The 22,319-nt window shown below is 43.5% G+C and overlaps 1 protein-coding gene across 2 annotated transcripts in view; it reads left to right on the top strand.

The window, feature by feature from the left end:
* oxsr1b (oxidative stress responsive kinase 1b) overlaps positions 1-22,319 on the top strand; it is a 42,305-nt gene that overhangs the window by 4,430 nt on the left and 15,556 nt on the right. For both annotated transcript variants that reach the window (XM_078291329.1, XM_078291328.1), the window contains exons 2-4: positions 3,575-3,687; positions 11,514-11,622; positions 18,220-18,361. In XM_078291329.1, the coding sequence (XP_078147455.1) occupies positions 3,575-3,687; positions 11,514-11,622; positions 18,220-18,361 (364 nt within the window). The remainder of the gene's footprint in view (positions 1-3,574; positions 3,688-11,513; positions 11,623-18,219; positions 18,362-22,319) is intronic.

Here is a 22,319-nt window from a genome sequence, read left to right as displayed (position 1 = left end):
GAGCATGATTATTTTGTCAATGCTTCGCCCACAAATGTGATCAAGTGAAGTTGTTTCACACGGGAGGCAACTCTACTCACTCTATTCACTATTAATTTCTCAGTTTTAAAATATAAGAACATCCAAAGACATAACATTGTTGTGCATTAATTGCGTTTACAAAATTTGATTGATGTGAAACTTAGATTTTTTTCTTCAGAAACTGATTGAAGATTAGAATTTATAATTTCAGATTCAGACTTTAGACTTTAATATGAGGTCTTTTGTAAATGTGATTGCCATGTGAACACCCCCCATTTCCAGCTGGCAGCTGAATCTTCTTCATTTGATTTTGCCTAATGTTTTAACTTAATATATTGATTTGATTTAGACATCCACTTTCAAAACAAGCTAAAGCCAGTATTTGTACCATTGAATCTGAAGTACTTTGTTGCTTTGTATGTGCATTCTTTGGCAGTAAATAATGTTGTTATAATGTGTTCATTTATTAATTTACAAAAACAAGATTCAGATATATGGCCAACCGTTGGCTCAGATGACCTAGAGACCCCACCGTATTTAATCCGTACTGTATAGGACACCGTCCACGCCCTGTTTTCCCCTTTTTACTCTGGCAGTGGGAGATGCTGTAATACAGCAGCGCTGTGCCAACGAGGCGGCACACTGTAGCAGTGAGCCAACACAGCTCTGTGAGGCAGCGTACGCTGGGTCCTGCCTGCTTGATATTCAGCCTTTGTGTCTGTGTCATCAGACTGGTTAGCAGATTAGATGTCGGTCTCAGTTTTTTCAAAGCCCCCGGAGCTGCTGCAATGCTTCCCTTTGTGACGATGCTGCTTTTGTGTGCTTCCTCCCATTCTGACGGAGAGGGGCAGTGATGACGTTGGTGTCTAAGGGAGCCAGCCTGGATGTGAGAGTGTGTGGCTTATCTTATTTAGACACTTCATCCAGAAGCCCCGTTATGTCCTAAATTCACAGATTTATTCACAGATAGTTTTTGTGACATCAGCTTGTGTTTCTCTTTCATTAATGCCTCATATTCAGCAAGGTAAGAATAGTAGAGACATGAATAGTAGGAGCAAAATAACGTTATGCTAAGTTTGGAAGCATCAAAATATCAAAGAGCATCAGGTCCATATTAACTATTAGAGTCTTCTACAGTCTGAATGGCTTGGAGAGCCTTGGTATGAATGTTGAATGTGGCCCTTGACCTTGCCCCATACACACAACACACACACACACACACACACACGCCAACTTGACCAGCCGCCCCTGACGACTGCCTGTTTGTTTGTGTGTGGGAATTTACACTCCAGTGTGTACAGGGCAACTGGCTCCCTGTGGTCCAGCCAGCACTGAGCTCTCCATCTCTGCCCCACCTCCAGAGTGTTGTGTGGTATTGGTGGGGGTGGGGGTGGGGTTGGGGTATATATTTATAGCGCTGTTCAGCCCCTTGGTTTTGAGCGATGGAGAGTGATCCATGGTTTCTTGGATGCTATACTGCACCCTCACTGAGAAGAGGTGGCATACAGAGTTGGCCAGCACCAACCAGACACCTTCGAAGGTTACCAGTCAATAGGTGGCACCCGCTGCAGTTATAAAAAGTAGGTTTTCAAATATATTAATTATAATTATATATTAAAATGACCCGAACTCCATATCAATTTTAATGTTTGTCCTATCTCTCCCAAGCCCCTAGGAAATTGCAAATTTATTGGATTAACATGGAGAGCAAGAGTTTGTAATTAATCTAGATCTCAATTATATTGAATAGGTTTATACTGGATTATTCTCTGCTTCTCTGATATAGCCGTAAGTCATAATCTTCATGAGTGAAAACAGCTGAATAAAATGCGGTCACGTCTTTGGGGACAGCTTTAGTTTTTAATTAAAAATCAGGGAACTTTTTTTTTTTTTTTTAATATATATATAGTCCCTTATTTTTTTTCTTAACCACAGTACACTGCTGGCTCAATGAAAACTCTAAACAATGGGTACTTTGTTAATATCTGGGCAAAGCGTACAGATGAGGGCATGGGAGGTTGGGAAAAGCTTACTGTAGGTTGGATCAACTCACCCACCGCCCCGTAGCTCACTCTCTCACTTAGTGTAACACACCAAAGCCTCCTGCCAAAGGGGAATGTGCTCCTAGTGCTGCTCAGCGTCACGTATACACCAGAGATCTTGTGGAAACAGCCATGTGTGAACGTGCATGCCGTTAAACAAGAGCTTTTATCCATAAGCATCTGGTTCTCAGCATTGAGGGGGCACTGAGATGACCTCACACATGCCCATGTGAGAACAGAAGGTTTTCCTACTGCTTCCAACCTCTAAAGGTCCCTCTGCACCACTCCTGGGGTGGATTTTACTAGCTCTTACTCACACTATCATGCATTCTCCGAAATAAAGATTAGCCCGCTGTTGCAGAATTTAGGCTTTAATCAATGTGTTGTAGACCACTGCATTAAAATAGTAGTGGTAGTATTAACTAGAAGAGCAGATTTCCCACTGTTGCTGTGATCCAAATCATGGACAGAGTTCTTGCATTGTTCTTAAAAGTCTTGGGGGAAAAAATGGAAAATTAAGTTGATCATTTCCAGGTCTTTCCAGTATTATTGTTCAGATCCCATACATATATGATTACACATTTGATATAGTTATAGAACCACTGTCATCTTGCATATTGTGATATTTGGTGTTGTGAGGCATAATATTCAGTTATGGAGTCATATTACTCGACCACATTACATGACCAAAATCTTCAAATGGAGCCAAGACTATAAGGTCTGGAAAAAAAATGAAACTTGAAACTTCAAATGATTAGGAACCCTGAATGGATGGGGAAATTATTTTAGATAAGCTACATATGCCTATACACCAATATATATTTTTAGCAGTGATGTCTGTTGGCTACATTTGTTGTGCCTGTGGCCTCTCCAGGTGATGGCCCACCGGGACCTCTTTGGTCCTCTTTGGCATGAGCCTCCAACTGAAGGCTTGGGGCTCCATTGCTGGGTCAGCCTTCAGGGGATGGGCCTGGCTTAGCAGAGGCACCGGCCCCAGGCAGACACGCTTCATCAGACTGGATTTGGGAAAGCTGATTCATAATTGATGAGGAGGCAGTATAAAGCTGTACCAAAGAGAAATTGTGCCAACTGCAAAAGCAGAGTGTTGTTTAGCCTTCTTGACCTCAGGAGGGTTTCGACATGACGGATAAATGGATAAAAGTTTAGTTTAGCATCCCACAGTAACTATGAGTTTGGAGTGGGTACAGACAGGGCATAGATATCACCTAGACAGTCAGGCGTAAGGCAGACAGATGGAAGGAGCCAGGGGAAGCCCAAGGGTGTGAATATAAACTAGACTGTGTGTTCCGTTGTACCCCAATGGTGGGTGCCACTGAAAAACTCTGCCTTATGGTTTCTTGAAATTTAATCTGAAAATGCTTCAAATGCATCACTTGTCTAGAAGAGTAAAGAGTAAAAACCGGGCTGATACTAAATTGATCCATTTTCAAGGTGCTAAAATGTTGTCCTAATCGGTAAAAAGCCAAATGTGTATTGCTGTTCTGTTCTAGGGAGTGGGGCCACAGCAGTGGTTCAAGCAGCCTACTGTTTACCACGCAAGGAGAAGGTGGCCATCAAGCGCATCAACCTGGAGAAGTGCCAGACCAGTATGGACGAGCTCCTGGTAAGACACATGTACATTCTCTCTCTCTCTTTCTCTCTGTCTCTGTCTCTGTCTCTCTCTCTTTCTCCCCCTCCCTCTCCCTCTCCCTCTCCCTCTCTCTCGTTGTATGCTCTCTGTCGCTTTCGCCTTGTCTCAGTCTCTCATTTGGCTGCAGCTGTGGTGCCAGCCCTTACCCAGGCCCTGACCTCATACACTGCAAAGTAAACACATAGTAAAATAAACACTGTTTTACACTATAGTTACCTAGTGTTTTATCCTCTTGTTACCACTAACTTGTGATCAGATGAGAAGGAACTACTCCCTTACAGCATGTGATTGCATTTGGGCCTTCGTAGCTCGTAGTCTCCTTGTGTCTCCTCCTCCGTGGGTATGGATGGAGTTAGTTCCACCTCTGCTTCTGATTACTAGATTTCTCCTAGCCCTCCTCCAATCATCCCCATCACTTCAAACACTGTTCTGGCTGTTCTCTGAAGAAGGAGAGTCCACTTCTTGCCAGGAAACTATTAGACCACCGTGGGACATCCTCCTGAAGGCTGCATTGTTTCTTTATGCCTTCAACTCTCTTGCACTGCTGCTCTGCACATCATTTATAGCATGTATGATTTAGCTCAAGAAGTGACAGTGGAGGCATTATATCATTATATCTTTCCTGCAGCTAGATGTGATCAGATGTTCATTTGTGGCTTGTGGTCTGACTTTATGCTTGAACTAGGCCTTTTTCTCTCTCACATACAGTAAGATGGCCATATCAGGCTTAAGCGGTCTCACAATCATTTGTCAAACCATCTTGCTTATTTGTGGGTTTCTTGACAGTAGTCCATAGCTGTGCTGAATAATGTATTTGCGTGATGGATAGCCTACACATTTATCTGATTATTATTTTGATGTTTATCCATTAGGCTTCATAATCAGTGAGCATTTTTTAAATAAATGTTCTCATGGTTGAAGTGCAAATGGTTTGACAGTTGTGTCAATAGGAACCAGGCTGTGTTATAGCTGTAAATGGGCTAGGATGTCCCACCGGGTGGCTTAGGCACAACCGAGGGCTAGGATGTGTGTTATTGTCGGCAATGGGGACCTTTTAACTGTCAGCTGCCCTTTTGATCCCAGTGACCCTGTGACACCAGATCTCAGGGTTTGGTCTGACTCCGGGAAATGAGCAGTCATTAACTTAGACTAGAAGCATGATTGATGGCTTCTCCACTCCTTTCTGTTTGTTCCCATCCAAAGTCTGTTAAAGTAACCTGTGGGAAATAAATATTGTGTAAGCCTATGTGTGTGTGTGTATAGAAGATTATGGCTGGAGATTACTGGTGGCTTTCTCACTACTGCAACACTACTACTGAGCTGAGGCGGCACCCCTCCCCACCCCCCAGTCCTGGAGGATGAATCAGGGGAATGTTGCTCCCGGATTCTTGGAGCAAGTGGTCACATGGAATATAGCGAGGTCAGGTTTCCTGTCTGTGGTTTCCCCCCTGGTTCCACAGCCTGCTGGGTGCCCGGTTCAATGGTGAGGAAGCATTAAATTGAACCCAGATTGCCTCCCCCCTCCAAAGAAGTAGGTTTAAAAGAGGAGGCCGCCAATTTTAAAGAAGCCTGCAGTTCTCTTCCTTAACCATAACCGAGAAATTCTTTAGTGCATAGAAAAGGCACAACCTCTCATTTCTCCCGTCTCCATATGCCGTGGTATGTACTAGTTATTCCTGGCACAGCAGGTTTGATGGACAGGCACTTTTGAGTGACTCAAGCTAGATCAAATGATGAGGAGGTTTGTTTACCTTTCGACTGCAGCGGAGTTGAATACCTCCTAGAGCATAATTACACCATTGTTGCAGCTGTTGCTTGTAATTATCTATTAAAAATGTGAGAAAAAGTTGATCAACAATATTCCCTCAGGGAATTAAAGTTACCCACAAACGTTCCCAACAAGTTGATAACTGGTTTACTGTTCCCTGAGGAATACCCAGTTACGGTTACCGTCACAGTCAGTTTTATGGCTGTAAAATGCCTAGAGGTCACAGTGACCTGAGAACAATGTTGTGATTTCAGATGAAAATAGCTATTCTTGGTACACCAGGTCTGATGGGCAGGCGCTTTGAGGGACTCCATTGACTCTTGCAAATTGGCAGTGCCGCTGTTGTTCAATGGCAAGGGAACTGGAAAGGTTGTGCATTTGTGTGTGTGTGTGTTGTAGTGAGATTGGGTCATGGTGAGTGCGTGTTAGGCTCTGAGTAACTGACAGTGACGTAACATTGCTTCTATAGTAGCCTCTCTGTGTGTCTGCCATCAGTGTGCTTCTGTGGCACCAGTTTGTGACCCGCATCACCCAGCACTGTGATGTCAAACTGTCGGCTGATATTTCAGCTTGTGACAATAGGTCATTTATTTTTTGCTGTGTTTGAAGGTCCTCAGACACACTAACTACTGAAAAGAGCAGGCCTAATATAGAAAAATACAACTGGGCTAGGCTGGCCTATGTCGTGGAGGTATAAATTGGTAGGCCCCTCACAAGATAGAATAGGTCAGTCTTATTTCTTCTTATTAAATGTCACATCACTCTTTAAATTCACAATGGAACATCCTTTTGAGAGCATCTTGATTCTGTAATTTGATCTGGTTGAAACAGGATGTTGGGGCGGGACATAATGTGGGGAAGGATCAAAACTGGCAGACTGTAAACCAATGGGATATCCATTGGGGAGAGAATTTGATTAATAACTTGAAGAAAATCAAAATGAATTTGAGAATCATATATCGAGGTAAATATTCTAGAGGCTTTGACATGGAACATTTGCTATCAAGGTGAAGTCATTTTTTTGTGACTTAAAAAATGTGTTTTCTCATTCATTAAAATTAACTAAAATGTTATAATTTAAAATCCCTTCTGATACACGGTAAACTGCTAACCTATGCAAAAGCAGTGGAAAGGGATAAATATATTACGCTAATGGAAAGCAGCTCACGAATGTAACACAGATGGTCATTATCACAATTCACTTGATAATGATATCCTACACAGGTAACATAAGCCTCTGCCGATGTCTCCTCTGAGAACTACAAATTAAATCCAAAGCTTAAACATGTGGGTGAGTCCAGTATTGATGTAGCAGCATGGTGCTTTGTGCCTTTGATCTGATAGAGGCCTGGGATAACAAAAGATGTTTGGTTGTGGTTGTGGTGGTGGCTGTGTGTCATGATGCGGCAGAGAGGTGTGTCTGTGTGTTGTGGTTAGCAACTTTGTATGCATCAGATGCGTGGATTACCTGTGTTTTAGGATGAGGTCATTTCAACACCCACAGCCACACACAAAGGCCATTTTGGGCACAAGAAAGACTGCTAGGAAAAGTTTTTCCCTGTAGCTTTCCATAGTTAGATCCATGTATGGACATGCCATTGAAGCCTGGGCTTAATGCTATTTGAATTGCAAGGGCTGGGAGAATGAAAAGAGAGATTCTTCATTGAAGTAAGGGATAATGCCCGACGAGGTGTCCATTATGACACTGACATTGACTCCGCGGAGGCAACCGTCCTCCGCTGCGCGTCGGATGGTTCTGGCCTCCCCGTCGTCCATTAATTCCTGATTATGGACACCTCGAAGGGCATTATCCCGCTTATACCATGGTCACTTACCAAAGAAAAAATATAATAATATTTTCATGCGTTTTGTAATCAAAATCTAAAGTTTTTCACAAGCCATAACTAAGTTTCCCTGGTAACACCTGAGGATTTGACTAATACCTGGAACAATCATTACCATCCCATAAGGTTCTAATGCAATGGAAATGTTGTTCACTACACTAAATAGGACGAACCTTAGATACGACTTGGCAACGGGAGATATTTCTAGTCCACTCAGCTCATAGAACCCTTTGGCTCAGCTATGAGCCAGAAAGCTAATGTTATGCTAGCAAGATTCAAAGTCAATAACATTGCGTACGGTTGACAAACAGTAAATATAATTTGACAGTATGTTTAACAACAAGACTAGCTAGCTATCCAGCCATGTCATTGTCCCCAAATCAATATCAAGATTTTCACAAACAAATGATAGATAGATAGATAGATAGATAGATAGATAGATAGATAGATAGATAGATAGATAGATAGATGCTTTGACTGCGTCCCTGTTGCTATGGTTACTCATTTTAGATACAGGCTGATACTATGTAGCCAGCGCATTAATTGCCAGACCATGGTATAAGAGATGATAATGTATTAGAAATGAGAGTTATGTGTCCAAAAACAATGAAATCCTGAAAAAACTGATAAATCACATCCCTGATTAAATAAGTGTCATTGTTAATGGTTTCATGGATTGTGTGGATAAACTTGAGGAAGGAAAAAATGTATATGAGTTAATAGCCACTTGATAAAGATCCCTATATTTCTGATGTTATATAAGACTGGAGAAGTATTTCTGCCATCTGTCCCACATGCCTGCGACATTGGCCACTGTAAAATTTATAGGACAAGTGAAGCTTGAGTTCATGCAAGAGAAGTTGCATAAAGAGCAGTGCCAGCATGATGCCCTGTAACACGCATGGACTAGTCAAAGTGACTATGCAGCACCAGCCTATGTCATGCAGAAATACTAGGAGACGTGTTTGTCGTCTTGGTCAGCTTTGAGATTTTCTGGGTCCACAAAGCAAGAAAAATCTCATCAAAAGTTACATATTGGCTCCCCTTGGCCAGATGAGAACATCAAACTTGCAAGAAGTCAGTAAAGCAATGACATTCGCTGACAGGGCTGGTGAGTGATGGTGATGAGCACAGTGAAAAGACATTTCCAATATCTTTTATCTATTTTTACTTGCATTTTTTTTGCTTCAGCAGCAGAGGGAAAAAGGAAACAACACCTTTTATGTACATCCGCACATGCACACACACACACACACACAAATTAGAGGTAGTATGAATGGTTTTGTGTGATGAGAACATTTCCAGTATCTTTGTCTGGGCATAGGTTTACAGTGACCTAATCCCGACAACAAAGAGTCTCTCTGATGCACACATTGTCCGTTGGAGGAGAAGGGAAGAACTGCCAACTGCCGGAGCACGATATCCTCCCTGTCAACCCATTGTTTTTCTACTCTGGGGTTGACCCTGGCCCACAGAGCTGCGGTGACCCACCTCTTCCACAGGGCTGAGAACAGAGGGGGGTCAGGCTCAACCGAAGCTAGTTAGCAGCCAGCAGGCTAAATCATTATTGTTCTCCCCTAGACTGTAATATCCAGAGAGGGAAAGATGGGGAGACGGCCCGCAGAGCTAGCTGTCTGGCCCGACAGACTGGAAGTTATTTGACTGCTGGATAATCGAAACCAGCTTCAGTTCAAAAGGGGAATGGCATGTGGGCTCACCTGTGGGTCAAAAAGATAGTTGGTAGAAATTGCTGATCGAGCTATAAGGTAGACAGATTTGCTGTTTTTTTTTTTTACTGCACACACATGCTTTTATTGCATTTTGAACGTTTTGTAGGTTGTCGGATTGCCACTTGAGCAGACATTGTCAGCTGACCTCCACAGAGGAAAAATGGATTTTGAGTTCCTCAGGCACACATCACAATTACAGTTGCTGCAAACAATATCCCACTTAATGTCTCAGGAGAATGAATGCTTTTTTTTTCTGGGCAAGTTCCCGGTGATCAGTTCATGAGTGTGAATGCACTGCAAATGGGGGTGTAGGAGGTGCGACATGTAAGCACCTTGTGCACGGAAAATTTCTCAAGCCTTCCTTTTCTTGACTGACACTCTACAGTACTATTGTCTCGAGTACTTTACTCGTTTTGTGTGTTTTTATACTTGTCTGTACTTGTCATGGTCTAATAGATTTTGTTTCATACACAATCTATATCCACCCTTATTATGATTCAGTGCAGGTGCTTTCCTCCCACTTTGTCAAATGCTTTCTAATGGCATCATGATGTCACCTGCTGCTCTGGCCAAGGTGTGGTCTCATCCCTTGTTCTCTTGGCGGAGGCCCTTTTCCTACAGGCCACAGCAGGCTTAATAGTGATGACTCTGCAGCAGAGGCATACTGCTGGTAATGCACCTTGTGTAAGCTAAGCATTTATGCTGATGGAACAGCAGGCTTCGATTGCTTACTGTTTGACCCACAAGCATCTATTGATTGATCACTTTGCTTTTAACAATGTTTTCAGCTTGAGTGTAAAGGTTTCTCATTTGTCATGGCTCATGGTTTACCTGTCATGAATCTGTTCTATAGCTGTCTAAGTTGAAAAGAATTGTGTATGAATAGACCAAGGCATATTAAGCTGAATTAACCATTTAAGTTTTTTTTTTACAGATTTGTTTTTAATGACATAGCCTAATTCATAGAAAGTAATGTGAAAAATATTTTGTGTGATAACTTATGTCACCCAAGGGGGAGACTTGGCAGATTCTTGTGTTCATGATTTGACTTCATTGCAGTTCTCAAACACATTGTGATTTTCAATTAGATAAATGAGAGTTTTTCTTATTTGACTGCAGCACATTTGATTACTGTCCCTCTAGAGCAAAATCATTACAGCAATTATTATTAGTATTCATTGAAAATTTTAAAACACATGATTGACAATATTATATTGAGGGACTTTAAGTTGACCACAAACCTCCCCAATAAATTCAGGACTGGTTGAATTTTTACCCTGACTAGTAGCCTTAGGTCTCATAATCAGTTCAGTTAGGTCTTTTTGGCAGTGATATACCTAGAGGTCACTTCGAGTAGAGAGATGTTGTGATTTAGGTGAAAATAGGCATGTCAACAGGGGAGGGACATTCAAAAGCTGCAGTGACGGTTGCATTAAAAAAAAATCTCTGTGGATCAATGGTCCCTCCTCTAAAGTCAGCTAGTCTTTTCTTTGGAAGCCTATCTATCCTCAAATGACTGTGGGACTGGTGCTGAAGTGATGGATTAGACTTCTGTGCCAACATTACCTCAGCTCCCCTACTTCCCCGGCTACTGAGGTCTAATATGGGTGTGCACGCTCACGCTCACACACACACACACACACACACACACACACAGAGCTCTACAGCTGGATGGAGGGCCAAAAGTACTGTCTTTTTTTACTTCTGCATACTGAAGATATGCATTATATAGACCTAGCTTATTTTTCTTCTGACTACTGACGTCATCAAGATCCTAAGTGCCACACTAAATTTTAAGAATGACTGCGGCATCAAAGGCATAGAAACCCATTGTCGACAGTGTGACTGGGTTCAATTTATTTCCTCCGGGCTTTCGCATACCTTCTAGTCAGGGCCAGATGGGAATGGTTGCACTGAAGCGTAGTTTTCTGGGAATGAGAATGCGATAAGGCAGGCATACTGTATGTTTCTTAGTAAGCCATAGTTAACCTAAAAGGCCAAACCTTGATGGGAATGTAGCATTACCACATTTTCATCAGAATAAAATGGCATTTATCTACTGATTCTCACTTAACAGAAGTAGGAGTTGACCCTATTTTATTACCTTAGTCACCTTACTACCACCACAGCTCTAACCAGCTGTAATAATGGCCAGTTATTTGCTGCTTTAGCAATAGGATTAATGAATAATGAATAATTAAATTACATTGGCTCTGATACAAAAAACCCAATCTATCTCCACCAATTGATGATGTGGCAAATTGTTACCAGATTATGTAGGCTACACCAGCTTTATCCAGTTAATGGTAAATAAATATCACAAGCGGCTATCTCTTTTGTAAAACTGCTAAATGTTTTATATAATACTGATTGGATTTTCTCTCTCTCTCTCTTTCTCTCTCTCTCTCTCTCTCTCTCTGTCTCTCTCTGTCTCTCTCTGTCTCTCTCCTCTGATAGAAAGAGATCCAGGCGATGAGCCAGTGCCACCACCCCAATATCGTGTCCTACTACACCTCGTTCGTGGTAAAGGATGAGCTGTGGCTGGTCATGAAGCTGCTCAGTGGTGGTAAGTGCATCATCCCTCTCTTCGCCTCACATGCACACAGAGATGCCTTGTCTCTTAAAATGCTTCCCTCAATCATCTGACCAATCTCCCATTACTCTGCACACCACTTCAAGCTGTCAACCTGAATGTCCTGGACAAACAAATAAATCACTCTCTACTTGCCACATGAAGGATTTTATCTCTTATATCAACTGGAAATGAAAAGCAAATTAGGAATAGTTACATCCCCCCATACTCAGATACGTCTTGGAGATGGCTGACGACTATGAAGTTACAAAGAGCTGTGGGATGGATAGAGGAGGTGGCCTGTGTTAGACTCGGGGACCCAGTGTCACATCTTTTCAGGGGGCTCTCAATTTCTAGCCTGGTGATGAGAGAGAGGCAGTAGGGAGTGCAGGACTGCTTGCTGCTGGCTAAGGGTTTGGGGATGTTAACAGTGTGATTGTGGGGAATGTGGCAGCACTGATCCTCATTGTGTCCTGTATGAGCTGCAGCTCTTTCCGGGCCCTAACTCAGTGCAGTGCAGAGGCTAATGACAGGGCAAAGGTAATAACAGCCTGCAGGCCGGCGTCATGGCACCCTTGTGGCAGCGCTGCAATTAACTAGTGAGAGGTGAAGGAGAGCGAAGAGGAGGCGTCTAGAGTCAGGCCACCATGGAGAAAAGGCCCTCAAAATGTACCCATTGCATCTGCAGCATTAGCTGGGCATTAAAGATAACAATGTTTCATTTTATTTTCACCAGCAAAATATCAAAGATCAGTCATTAGCATCTTACAAAAGTTGCTGATAGCAAGGTTTTTGTGGTTCTGGCTCAGCCTGTGAGTGTGCCTTAGAGCTCTATAGGAAGATGTGCTAGTAGATTTGCCAGGGCTCCTAGAAGCAGAGCGTCTGGAGATTAAGGCCTCCAGTGCCAAGAGTTTGACAAGCAGGAGGCAGCATGCTCCCCTAACTCAGAGATGAAGACAGCCTGGTGGGGGCAGTGGGCATTCATTTACAAAGTGGTGAGTGATTGCCATCCCTCTTTCTTCCTCTTGCTTGCAGTCTCTCAGACACACAAACACACACGCACGTGCATATACGTGCACACAGATAAACATATACACTAAACATATCTACCCCACCCCCCGCCTGCCCCTCTCTGGCCCCCTGTGTACACAGCGTCCCACTGTAACGGATAGTGCCCAGGTGGCATGCCTGGCTCCCTCAGAAACACTCGAGTCACGAGCCGCTTGGCAGCTGCCTTGCAGCTGGGCCCAGGGCACAGTGCCCACCAAGCCACGCTCAAGCAGGCGGCCAGCCTCACAGCGGGATCAGACACCACTCAAGATGGCCTCTCTCATTCCCCTTACCCTAGTAAAACAGAGGCCCTTGATGTTGAGTTTTATTATGCAGAGTAATTATGTGATGGCCGTGGCGACGTCTGCCATGGAGACAGAGCTCAAATGAGCTCTGTTTTATAGACCATCACTCCACGGGGCAGAGCATACCAGCCCCAAGGGAGGCCAACTCCTGTCTGCTCTTCTGGCTTGATGGAGCGTAAGAAAGGAGGGTTTCCATCCTTTGACTCCATCCAGCCTTGTGCCTTCTGCTATTGAAAGATTGCTGACAGTCCAGGAGTTGATCTACCAAAGCCCTGACTTTTTTTTTTCTTGAGAGTTACTGTGTAAGTGCTATATGATGAGGCGGCAGAGTGCATTCCTACAGGTCTTATTCCTCAGTAGAATGAAAATGTTGTCAGACTGCATACTACTCAGCTGCTCAGCAACATTTTCACATTCTAGCTCCAGATGCACATCAGTAGACTCACCCAAGAGTTACTACAGTATATAGAGCCCTGGGATACTATTTGTTAGGACTAATTGCTGTACAATCTGCCCACTCTTCCAAAAGCACCTGGAGCTGAATCTATAGAAGTCATCATTGAGCAGTAATGTAACAGGATAGCCTGTCTTTTTTCCTCAGGCCACAAGGCTACATGCATCTATACTCATACATGAAAGGAGGCCACACTGTTACACCAATGGCTTAAAGGTCAGAGCACCTGTGGAAGGCACACAGTTAAGAGTGTGACCTTCCGCACTGACTCAGTACTGAAGTCACTTGTTTTTGTCAATTGTTTTGTCAATTGTCAATTGTTGATAGTAAAGTAACGCTCCCAGGCTATATCCCAGTGCTCAATACAGCATCCTAGACTGAAGGGCACATGATGTCTACCCCGAACAGAATCTAAAAGGCCTTCGCTCTGTCAAGCTCACCCTTCTCTCTTGCTAACACAACCAAGGCCAAACCTGTACAGCTGAGCTCTGAGCTAGGTAGGGCTGTTCAGGAAAATCCTGTTCTGAACGTGAAATGTGAACAAGTGTTTCATTAGAGCACTGCATAACCTGTCACTGACTGAATTCACACTGGAGAGACATCCACTGAAACCCACAGGGACAGAATATGAGTCATGCCAAAGCAAGCAGAGGAATGTGTTCCCAGGAGATTAATGCACAGCCGTGCCGACCTACAGTCACTGCTGCTGAGCTCAATTGAATGCCACTCAAAATGGAATCCAGCTCAGGGCAGATTGTTATTGACTGTTTGAATTTTACATATGAAAAGACTTTGTCAAGTTTGGAGCCAATGGATTTGTCACGTCTTGTGGCCCTCAGCTTTCGCCAGATTGTTCACAGGGAGCTTTGATGGTGACTCCAGGCCGGTTCCTTCACAGAGGTTAAGACAATGTATTCTAACGTGCCAAATTCCCTTATTTCATTTTTGTTAACCACTTTCATGCCCTTTTCCCCTCAAGTCTTGTAACCAATTAAAAGTTTTGATGGAGATAGCCTTCGGTCTCACCCAACACCCCTCTCCTCCAGTACTCGTCCCTACGCCACCCACCCCTTGCCACAGCCCCTGCCATGCCTTGCCCCTGCCCTCCCTCTCTCCGCCCTGCCACCTCGCTTGGTATTCCCCATTGGGCTTTGGCACAGTTGGCACCTGCTCTCATCTCCTCCATCCACTCCTCTCCTCCCCCTCACTCTCCCTGTGTTTCTCTCTCATCCTCTCCCTCAGTCTCAAACCGCCTACTTTGACCAAGGGTCCAGGAGAAAGGGGGGTACTGTAAAGATGATGTTGCTGGATGAAGTAGACTAATGTTAAAACAAAGGCTTTTAAGACTACTTATGCACAATTTTTGTGTGCTGTCCTGAATTAAACTCAACTGTGTTGAAACTCAACTCTGCAATACAGCCATGAGATTTGGCTAATCCAGCATGTAACTGAAATGATGATTTGACATTTTCCTGAACATTTGCATGTTCTGCAGTGCAATCCAGTGTCAAGAGTTGATATAATCTCTGTGTGATTTGTATAAGCCCTTCCTCGGGGGGCTTGGACATGCACTGTTCAAACCGGGCCAGCAGGTATCATTTGCCATGGAAGCACAAGTCTTTCCCATGCAAAATGAACCTTTGAATGGTGAAGCTGTCAGTCAGTGTGCAGCATGTTGGAACAAACTAATGAGGCATGAAGAGTTCATTAGATGAATTTGAAGGGAGCTGACATCGCTGGCATTTGCAGATCCTCCAGAGCCTGCATCACACGCTGTGTGTGTGTCTATGTGTCTGTCTGCACTTGGGAATCTCTCCTCAGTGACACCTCCACTCAAAGGGGTCTTGTCTACCCATAACCTGGAAAAGTTCACCATGCACTCTTTCTCCTGCTCCTGATCTTCACAGGATACCTCTTCATCTTTGCCAGCTTTTTTCTAAGGCCCTGCTGCTGCTGGCCACAGCATCATCACTATCTGTCAACTGTGTGTTGAAAGTGAAAAGCGTCCTGTCTTCCATCATGGCCATAGCCCTTCATATCAGGTTGGGTGATCAAGGACCAAGTCCAGCACATTTGACACTTGGTCACTTGCTCATTCAATCATTCCTTCACTAACTCCTTCACTTGTTGGCTCATTAGGACCACGTCTCCCCCTCACTTGGTTGCGGCTTATTCACTTGCGCCCTCATTTCCTCGTGGCTCACTCGTTCATTCTACCTGTCACTTCTTGTCACTTCCTGCCCTCCTTCCAGCCGTTTCAGACAAGGAGATGAAGATCAGACTGAGCACAGAAGCATTGAGAATGGAGGGAACAGTGTGTAGAGAACAGAGATAAAGCAAACAGGCTGCCTTTTCTCAACGGGTTTCAAAGAGCTGTCACATCAGAGAAGCTCGGCTCCACTCCTCTTACACTCTCTCGATTCTTGCTAACTCATTCAGATGCTCATATACACACTCTCTCTCACACACACACACTCAGACACACACCTAGGCTGCTTTTCCTTCCTTTCCTCATCCATCCTCTCCTCAGATGGGTTTTTTCTCTTTCCCTGCCTTTTTCACGGCTGAATTGCATTCTCTGCTGTCTAAGTGCACAGTCACTGTGCCAGGAACCCGTTGAACCCCAACCTCATCCTCTCTCCTTCACCAACTCTCTCTCTCTTTCTGTCACTCTCTCTTCGACTCCCTCTCTCTCTTTCACTCTCTCTCTCTCCCTCGCTCTATCTCACTCTTTCACTCTGCAGTAACACTCTCTAGTCTCAGGTGGCCCGTCATCATTGGCCCCACTGGGCAATGCAATGAGTGCTCTGCTGAGCGCTGGAGGGGAGAACATCCTGAAGTGATTGAGCGAATAAATATCCTCGTACCCCTGGCCTGGCACACTCCCTCAGTTGCTCCAGCGCAGTCAATTTGGTACCAGGCCAGTGTGGTGGACAGTGTTTCAGGACCTTGAAAAGGCCTTTTCCTGCTTTTGTTTTCAAGCGCTGCTCTGTGGGGGTGTGTGTCGGGGTGTGTATGAGTGAGAGAGAGAGACAGAGACGGACTATGTGCCAGTGTAATGTTTGTGTTTGCATATGACTGCAGCGCAAATGCTACACTAATGCTTATCATGCAAGTGGCATTCTTTTTGCTCATCTGCTTTGTCCCTATTCACCAGTCTTTTCTAATTTTCTGTAATACAGAACGTCAAGACTTAACCTCTTTTCAGAAAGATGTCCTCTAAGTCTGTTCGGGGAAACTCTCACAAAGATGGAAATCATAAACAGTCAGTCGTCTGACTTTTCTTCCAGAGCGCTCCTTTTATTCAACAGTAGCCAGGCTGAGGGAGACATGATGACCTGCCTTTTGGGCCTTAACCGGGGCCAGGCCAATGAGCAGAGCTAGACTAGTTCCCCGTTCAGTCTGGGCAACCGAGGGGAACAACTTGACTTGTAACCTCAAACATGATTTATAACCTCCACACATCTCTCCCATGCAGATCTCAGCCTCATGCCAAAGCCATTAAAGGATGATACACAGTAAATAAACATAATGATTTCTCTCCCCTGTACTCTGTAATTGGTTTGTTTTCTCATGCCCAAATTAAAATGACATGGGGATGTCAGGGTTTCCGGTAGCCGGTATATGCCGGGTTTTGGCTGGTAAAATGTGCAGTTGTCTGAAAAATAAAAATATGGTTGGCGAAAAATGTCCGGCGGAAAATATGACAAATAAATCAGTCAATCAATACCCTAATTAAATGATCATAAAAGTACCATAAAATTACTCCAAACAGCTTGTGTAGCATAATTCAAGTGTTCTGAAGCCTGCAATAAACACTAAAGCAAAATATAAATTCTCTGATGCAAATATTCTCTTCTTCATTCTGACGTTGCAGCACAAAGTTGCTCTGTACCTCTTGGTTTCTCAAGTAGTCACCAAAAAAGCTACTTTTGCTACAGGGTCCATTTTGTTATTTCTGACTAACAAGTACTTGCATACACAGTTGCATTTACAACTGTCAAACTCAGAAATACAAGCTTATGAGGAGCGCATGAAGGCAGCAACACTCTTCCACCATAGCACTGACAGCCAAAAGGTCCGCAAGAAATAAAGTTTCCTTTCTGTTGACTCGAAAATGCATTTGTTGGATCATTGCATTTGGTTTGTATTGTTTATTGCTATTTAAATGTATTCTAGCCTGTTTAAAACGTGTCCTGCAAATGTTCTACTTGTCTGGAATGCTGAAATCTTATCAGTGATATTGGCTGGCAAAAAAAACGGAAACCCTGGAGGATGTTTAGATTTAAAGGCCCTTTTTTTAAAACAGCTCACTCATTGCTCTTTCCCTTCAATAAAATCCATTGCTCTGGCAAAAAGATCTTGATCTTTACTCATAATCTAATTTATGTAAGCAATATAAGATTATACAATAATTATTTTGACTGAATGGCTGCCAACGCACAAGGAAGTATGTGTTTTTATAAATTAGTCTTGGTATAGAGTAGGCTTAGCTTATAGCCTGAGGTGACTTTCTCATTGATGCGGGAGCTTATGATGGGTCACCTCACTAAAGACCAGACACAAACAAGGCATTTATGATATACACAATTACTCAGCCATACTCAAAGAGGTGTGCTGCAACTGCAGATTGTCAATGTCTCATTGACATTGACAGTCACAATCATTTAGTTTTCCCCAAAGCAAAAGCCAGGCAATGACAGGCGTGGCATTACAGGTCTAGCCTCTATCAACAACTGCAATTTGTCGTTGGCCTGACATTGTCCTTTGTTTGCTTGCCAGGCTCAGTGCTGGACGTGATCAAGCATATCATCTCACGAGGAGAGCACAAGTCGGGCGTCCTGGACGAGGCTAGTATAGCCACCATGCTGAAGGAGGTGCTTGAGGGCCTGGAGTACCTACACAAGAACGGACAGATCCACAGGTAATAAGACTCATGGCCTTCCTCATTGGCACTGTAATAAACCTCACGCAGGACCTTTTATCACCATTAAAGACCCCAGGAAATTGCATCTTAAATGCCTTGGTTTGATCCATTTCCTATTGAAACAGGATGTTGGGGCGGGACGTAATGCAGTGAGGGATCATTCCAAAATCTAAACCGGTGGAACATGAGTCAGGGAGAGAAAGGCAGTTTTATTTGATGTGAGGGGTGCGGAGGGGCGGGACTGTTCTAAAATCTGATGGTTTTATTGGTTAGAAATTTATATTTACACCTACTAGTGCAGCATGAGGTCACCATGAAAGATACTGTTTTCCAGGAAATAAAGCCTCCATGAAATGAACTCCCATTACTTTTAAGTACAGAGGGTTTATAAGGCTTCACCTTGAGGTTTCTACGAAATACCTACTCCACCTCGCAGTTTCTTCTCTTTGTTGCTCCTCTAATAAATGTTACGCTGTCATTATGTCTTGCCATCATGGTTCATGGTATGCGGGACGTGTTGTCACGCTGGAGTCTGTGTGTTTGTCTGTCTGCGTATCAACACATTCTTGTGAACACAATAACACAAGAACAATATGATAGAAACTTCCCCAATGCATGATAGAAAATCCCATATCTGTCTCTGGGTCTAAGTTGTTTCAAGTTGAGGTTGTAGTGCTAAAAATGTTTTTTTATCATAATAAAATCATTAATTCTAAAACATTTGGACTACACATATTTTAGTTTTAGATGATAGTCAGACTAAATTACAATGCTAATTTTAATTTCACATTTTCTCTATCAGTGGTGGTAATTTCCTTGCTGTGGTGGCGCACCACTGCTAAATGAATACAGTGGAAACACTGCTATTGCCTTCATACTCTACTATACTATACTATACTTTATACTATACTTTATCAGAGGACCTTGTCAGGTATTTCTTCTCTCAGTCAAAACAAAAAAAATCTCTGGCATCCTCTCAGCTTGATTCATGGATTGCTTCATACAAAGTACAATATGTGGAAGTGATTGGCATTCTTCATCAGGCCAGACTGATGACTGTACCAAGGGCATTTGCAGAGAGCCTCTTTGACTCCTAAAGGTCATGGGCGTCATTGGGATCTCTGTAGGGATGTGGTAATATACAAGCTCAACACAAGGGACTATGACAAGTGATCCAAAAGAAGAGGGAGATTATAATGCCTGTGCCTTACCTCTAAAGAATGCCTGTATGAAGCAATCCATCAATCCACTCACTTTCGTGCGACCCATCAATTTGAAGATGTGTACACAGTATCCACTTAGCCAAGCCTATATGGCACAAGCCTTGACGGCTCATGTAATTGTAATGAAATGTTGAGTCAGTGAAAAAACACAACAACAAATCCTCAAATAGATAGTCCGTTCAGGTCTGATGATATTTAAGAGTTACTGTATGAATATGCATTAGGAGTCAGGAGTGGAATATGTCAGTGACAGATTTGCGTGCCTCAGTAAACTGCATCTAAAAAGCTCTCTCATTAGCCAGTTCAAGACCTAGCTAAGTCCCTGCACTCAAGCTGTTAAATGAACCCAATCGATACACTGGCCGTAGAAACCATCACACTGCCTCCACCTTTTTAATATTAATTACTCTTTTTCAAGTGTCTCCTGTTTTCCTGACTGTTACACACATAGCCTGGGCAGGCTACATGTGTAAATAATGCATGGCTTTTTAGCCTGGTTAAGTGCTCAGCAGTTTTCAGTATAGCATGCCAATGGGAAACAGAAAGAGAAAGAGGCTTGATTGAAGTGGAAAACACTGGCCAGGGGCTTGGACGAGGGATATATTGTGCTCAGCGTCTGTGTCCGTGTAGATGGACCTAACACACAAGGTTATCATCAGCTCATTAACCTGGCGAGAGGAAAATCCTTGTACCCTATGGATAAAGATGTAAAAGATTAATCAGGGTAAACATGATTTAAATAACCTCACTGTGGCTTAATGAAAAGGAATGTCCATTGCAGTATGCAGCAACATTGGAGTATCAAATTCCAGCATAGTGTGACTGGTTTATTGATCAGTGCCAAAGATGAGAAAATGTTTTTCCTCAGTGAAACCTGCTGCCATCTCTGTGTTCCTGTCTTAAGGAAACACTAAAGGAACAAAACACTAAAGGAATGACTAAAAGATCATTCAGTGACCACATCTGTCCGATCCCAGGCTCTGAGGTGTGGCGTCTGAAGAGGAATATGTGAGGCAGCCTCACAGCACTGAAAATGGTTGACATGCTGGGAGGGGAGAGGCCTCAGCTCATGTTCAGTGTGCGTGGTAGAAAAGCATGATCAGTTGGTCAGTGTCTATGGTGATGTAACCGTGTGTGCATGGCTGTGCGTGTTTTCCCTGTGTAAGCTGGATCATATGAGCAGGAGCCTCAGGGCAGGGGTGATGGAGAGAGTGAAGGGTGAGGCTGGATGAAGAGGGGGCGAGAGAGGGAGAAAGTGTCACATGATACGTTCCATCTAGCCCAGGACAGCAGAATGCAATTAGAGTCTCGGGGCCTGGGCTGTGGGCTCACCCAGAGACATTTACCACAAGCCAGTGAGCTTCTCCACCTCTCCATTCACAGCAGGCCGAGAAGGCCTTGATGAAGAGATTCAAAGACAACACTTGTCCTTTAACATGAGCTCTCCATCCATCCACCAGGTAGGCTCCGTGTACATCACAAGAAAGAGAAGAATACCACTAAGCCTTGATAAGAGCTTGTTAGCATTTACCATACATACCCCTCCACTCTATTGCTTCTTTTTATTAGTCAGTGAAATTCTGTAAACTCTAGAATTCTAGATAGTTATTGGGAGACCCATAAGGCAGTGGTGATCTTAATATTGTGGTGAGTTCTTTGCCTAGATGAACCCTGCTCATTCCTGGAACCCCACAAGTCTCCTGAGAGTACTTGGGAGGGTTTTAGCCTGCACATTACTTGGTATGTCTTGTAGTAATGATCTAGTAACGGCTGTGGTTATGCCACCTCTGGGAGCAGAATGTCTCCTGCTAAGTAGCACAGCAAAGGAGAAGAAATATGAAATAAAAAGGAGAAAAATAATTGAAAGGACAAAGATTGGAACGAAAATCCAGCAGTATGGAGACGGCAATCAAAATGGAGGAGGAGAGGGAAGATGATCTGCTGTGGCTGAAAAGGGCACGGTTAGAAATGCAGGGAGAGGGAGGATGGAGAAGGTATATCCACAGAAGACCCAAGGTGAAGTCTCATAAACCCTCTTTTACGGCCCTGTTAGGGGCACTGTGAGCCTGGCACCAGGATGTGATGTCACAGGAGGTGACCCTGTGGAACCACAAGGTGTGAGGTTTGCCAGATGAGAATGATAAATCTTCTGGACAGTTTCATACCGTGGCCGTTCCCACCTGGCTACTGCCTGGCTAACTTTTCAACAGGTCATAAATATGAATAGTGCTTATATATCTTGTTCAGTCTTCAATCGTTGTGGTTGTATAACACCTACTGTTTAGAAGTACCATGGTTGATAAGCTGTCATGTGCTTTAAAGGTATAGAAATGAGCAAAACGTGGGGTTTAGAATTTGAATCCTCTTGAAGATTAGGCCCACCTACTATAGCATCTTTAGGTATATTGTATGGTATATTGTGTGACTGGTAGGAGTGGGGACTTTGACTGCAGTTTTTTTTTTTTTGTTTTTTTTTTTACAGTATTTCTTTGAACCTCCATGGTGCATTGTGTCACCACCTTCTCTTCTCTCCACCTCCTCCCTCCTCCTCTTCCTCTCCAGTGAATGTTAATGACTGTCTGCAGCCTTTTTCTCAGGGTGTTACAAGCTGCTGCTGCTGCTGCAGTGAACCATAGCCTCCATGGTTCTTTACCACTCTTTTCTTTGGGCTCACTTGCATGAGTGCAGGAGGAAAGCAATCATATGTCCTTTATCACTCCCTATTTATCAAG

This window comes from Centroberyx gerrardi, chromosome 22, assembly GCF_048128805.1.
Source record: "Centroberyx gerrardi isolate f3 chromosome 22, fCenGer3.hap1.cur.20231027, whole genome shotgun sequence".
Classification (NCBI taxonomy): Eukaryota; Metazoa; Chordata; class Actinopteri; order Beryciformes; family Berycidae; genus Centroberyx; species Centroberyx gerrardi.
The sequence above is the reverse complement of the archived record's forward strand: the minus strand, read 5'-3'. Positions and strand labels throughout refer to the sequence as shown.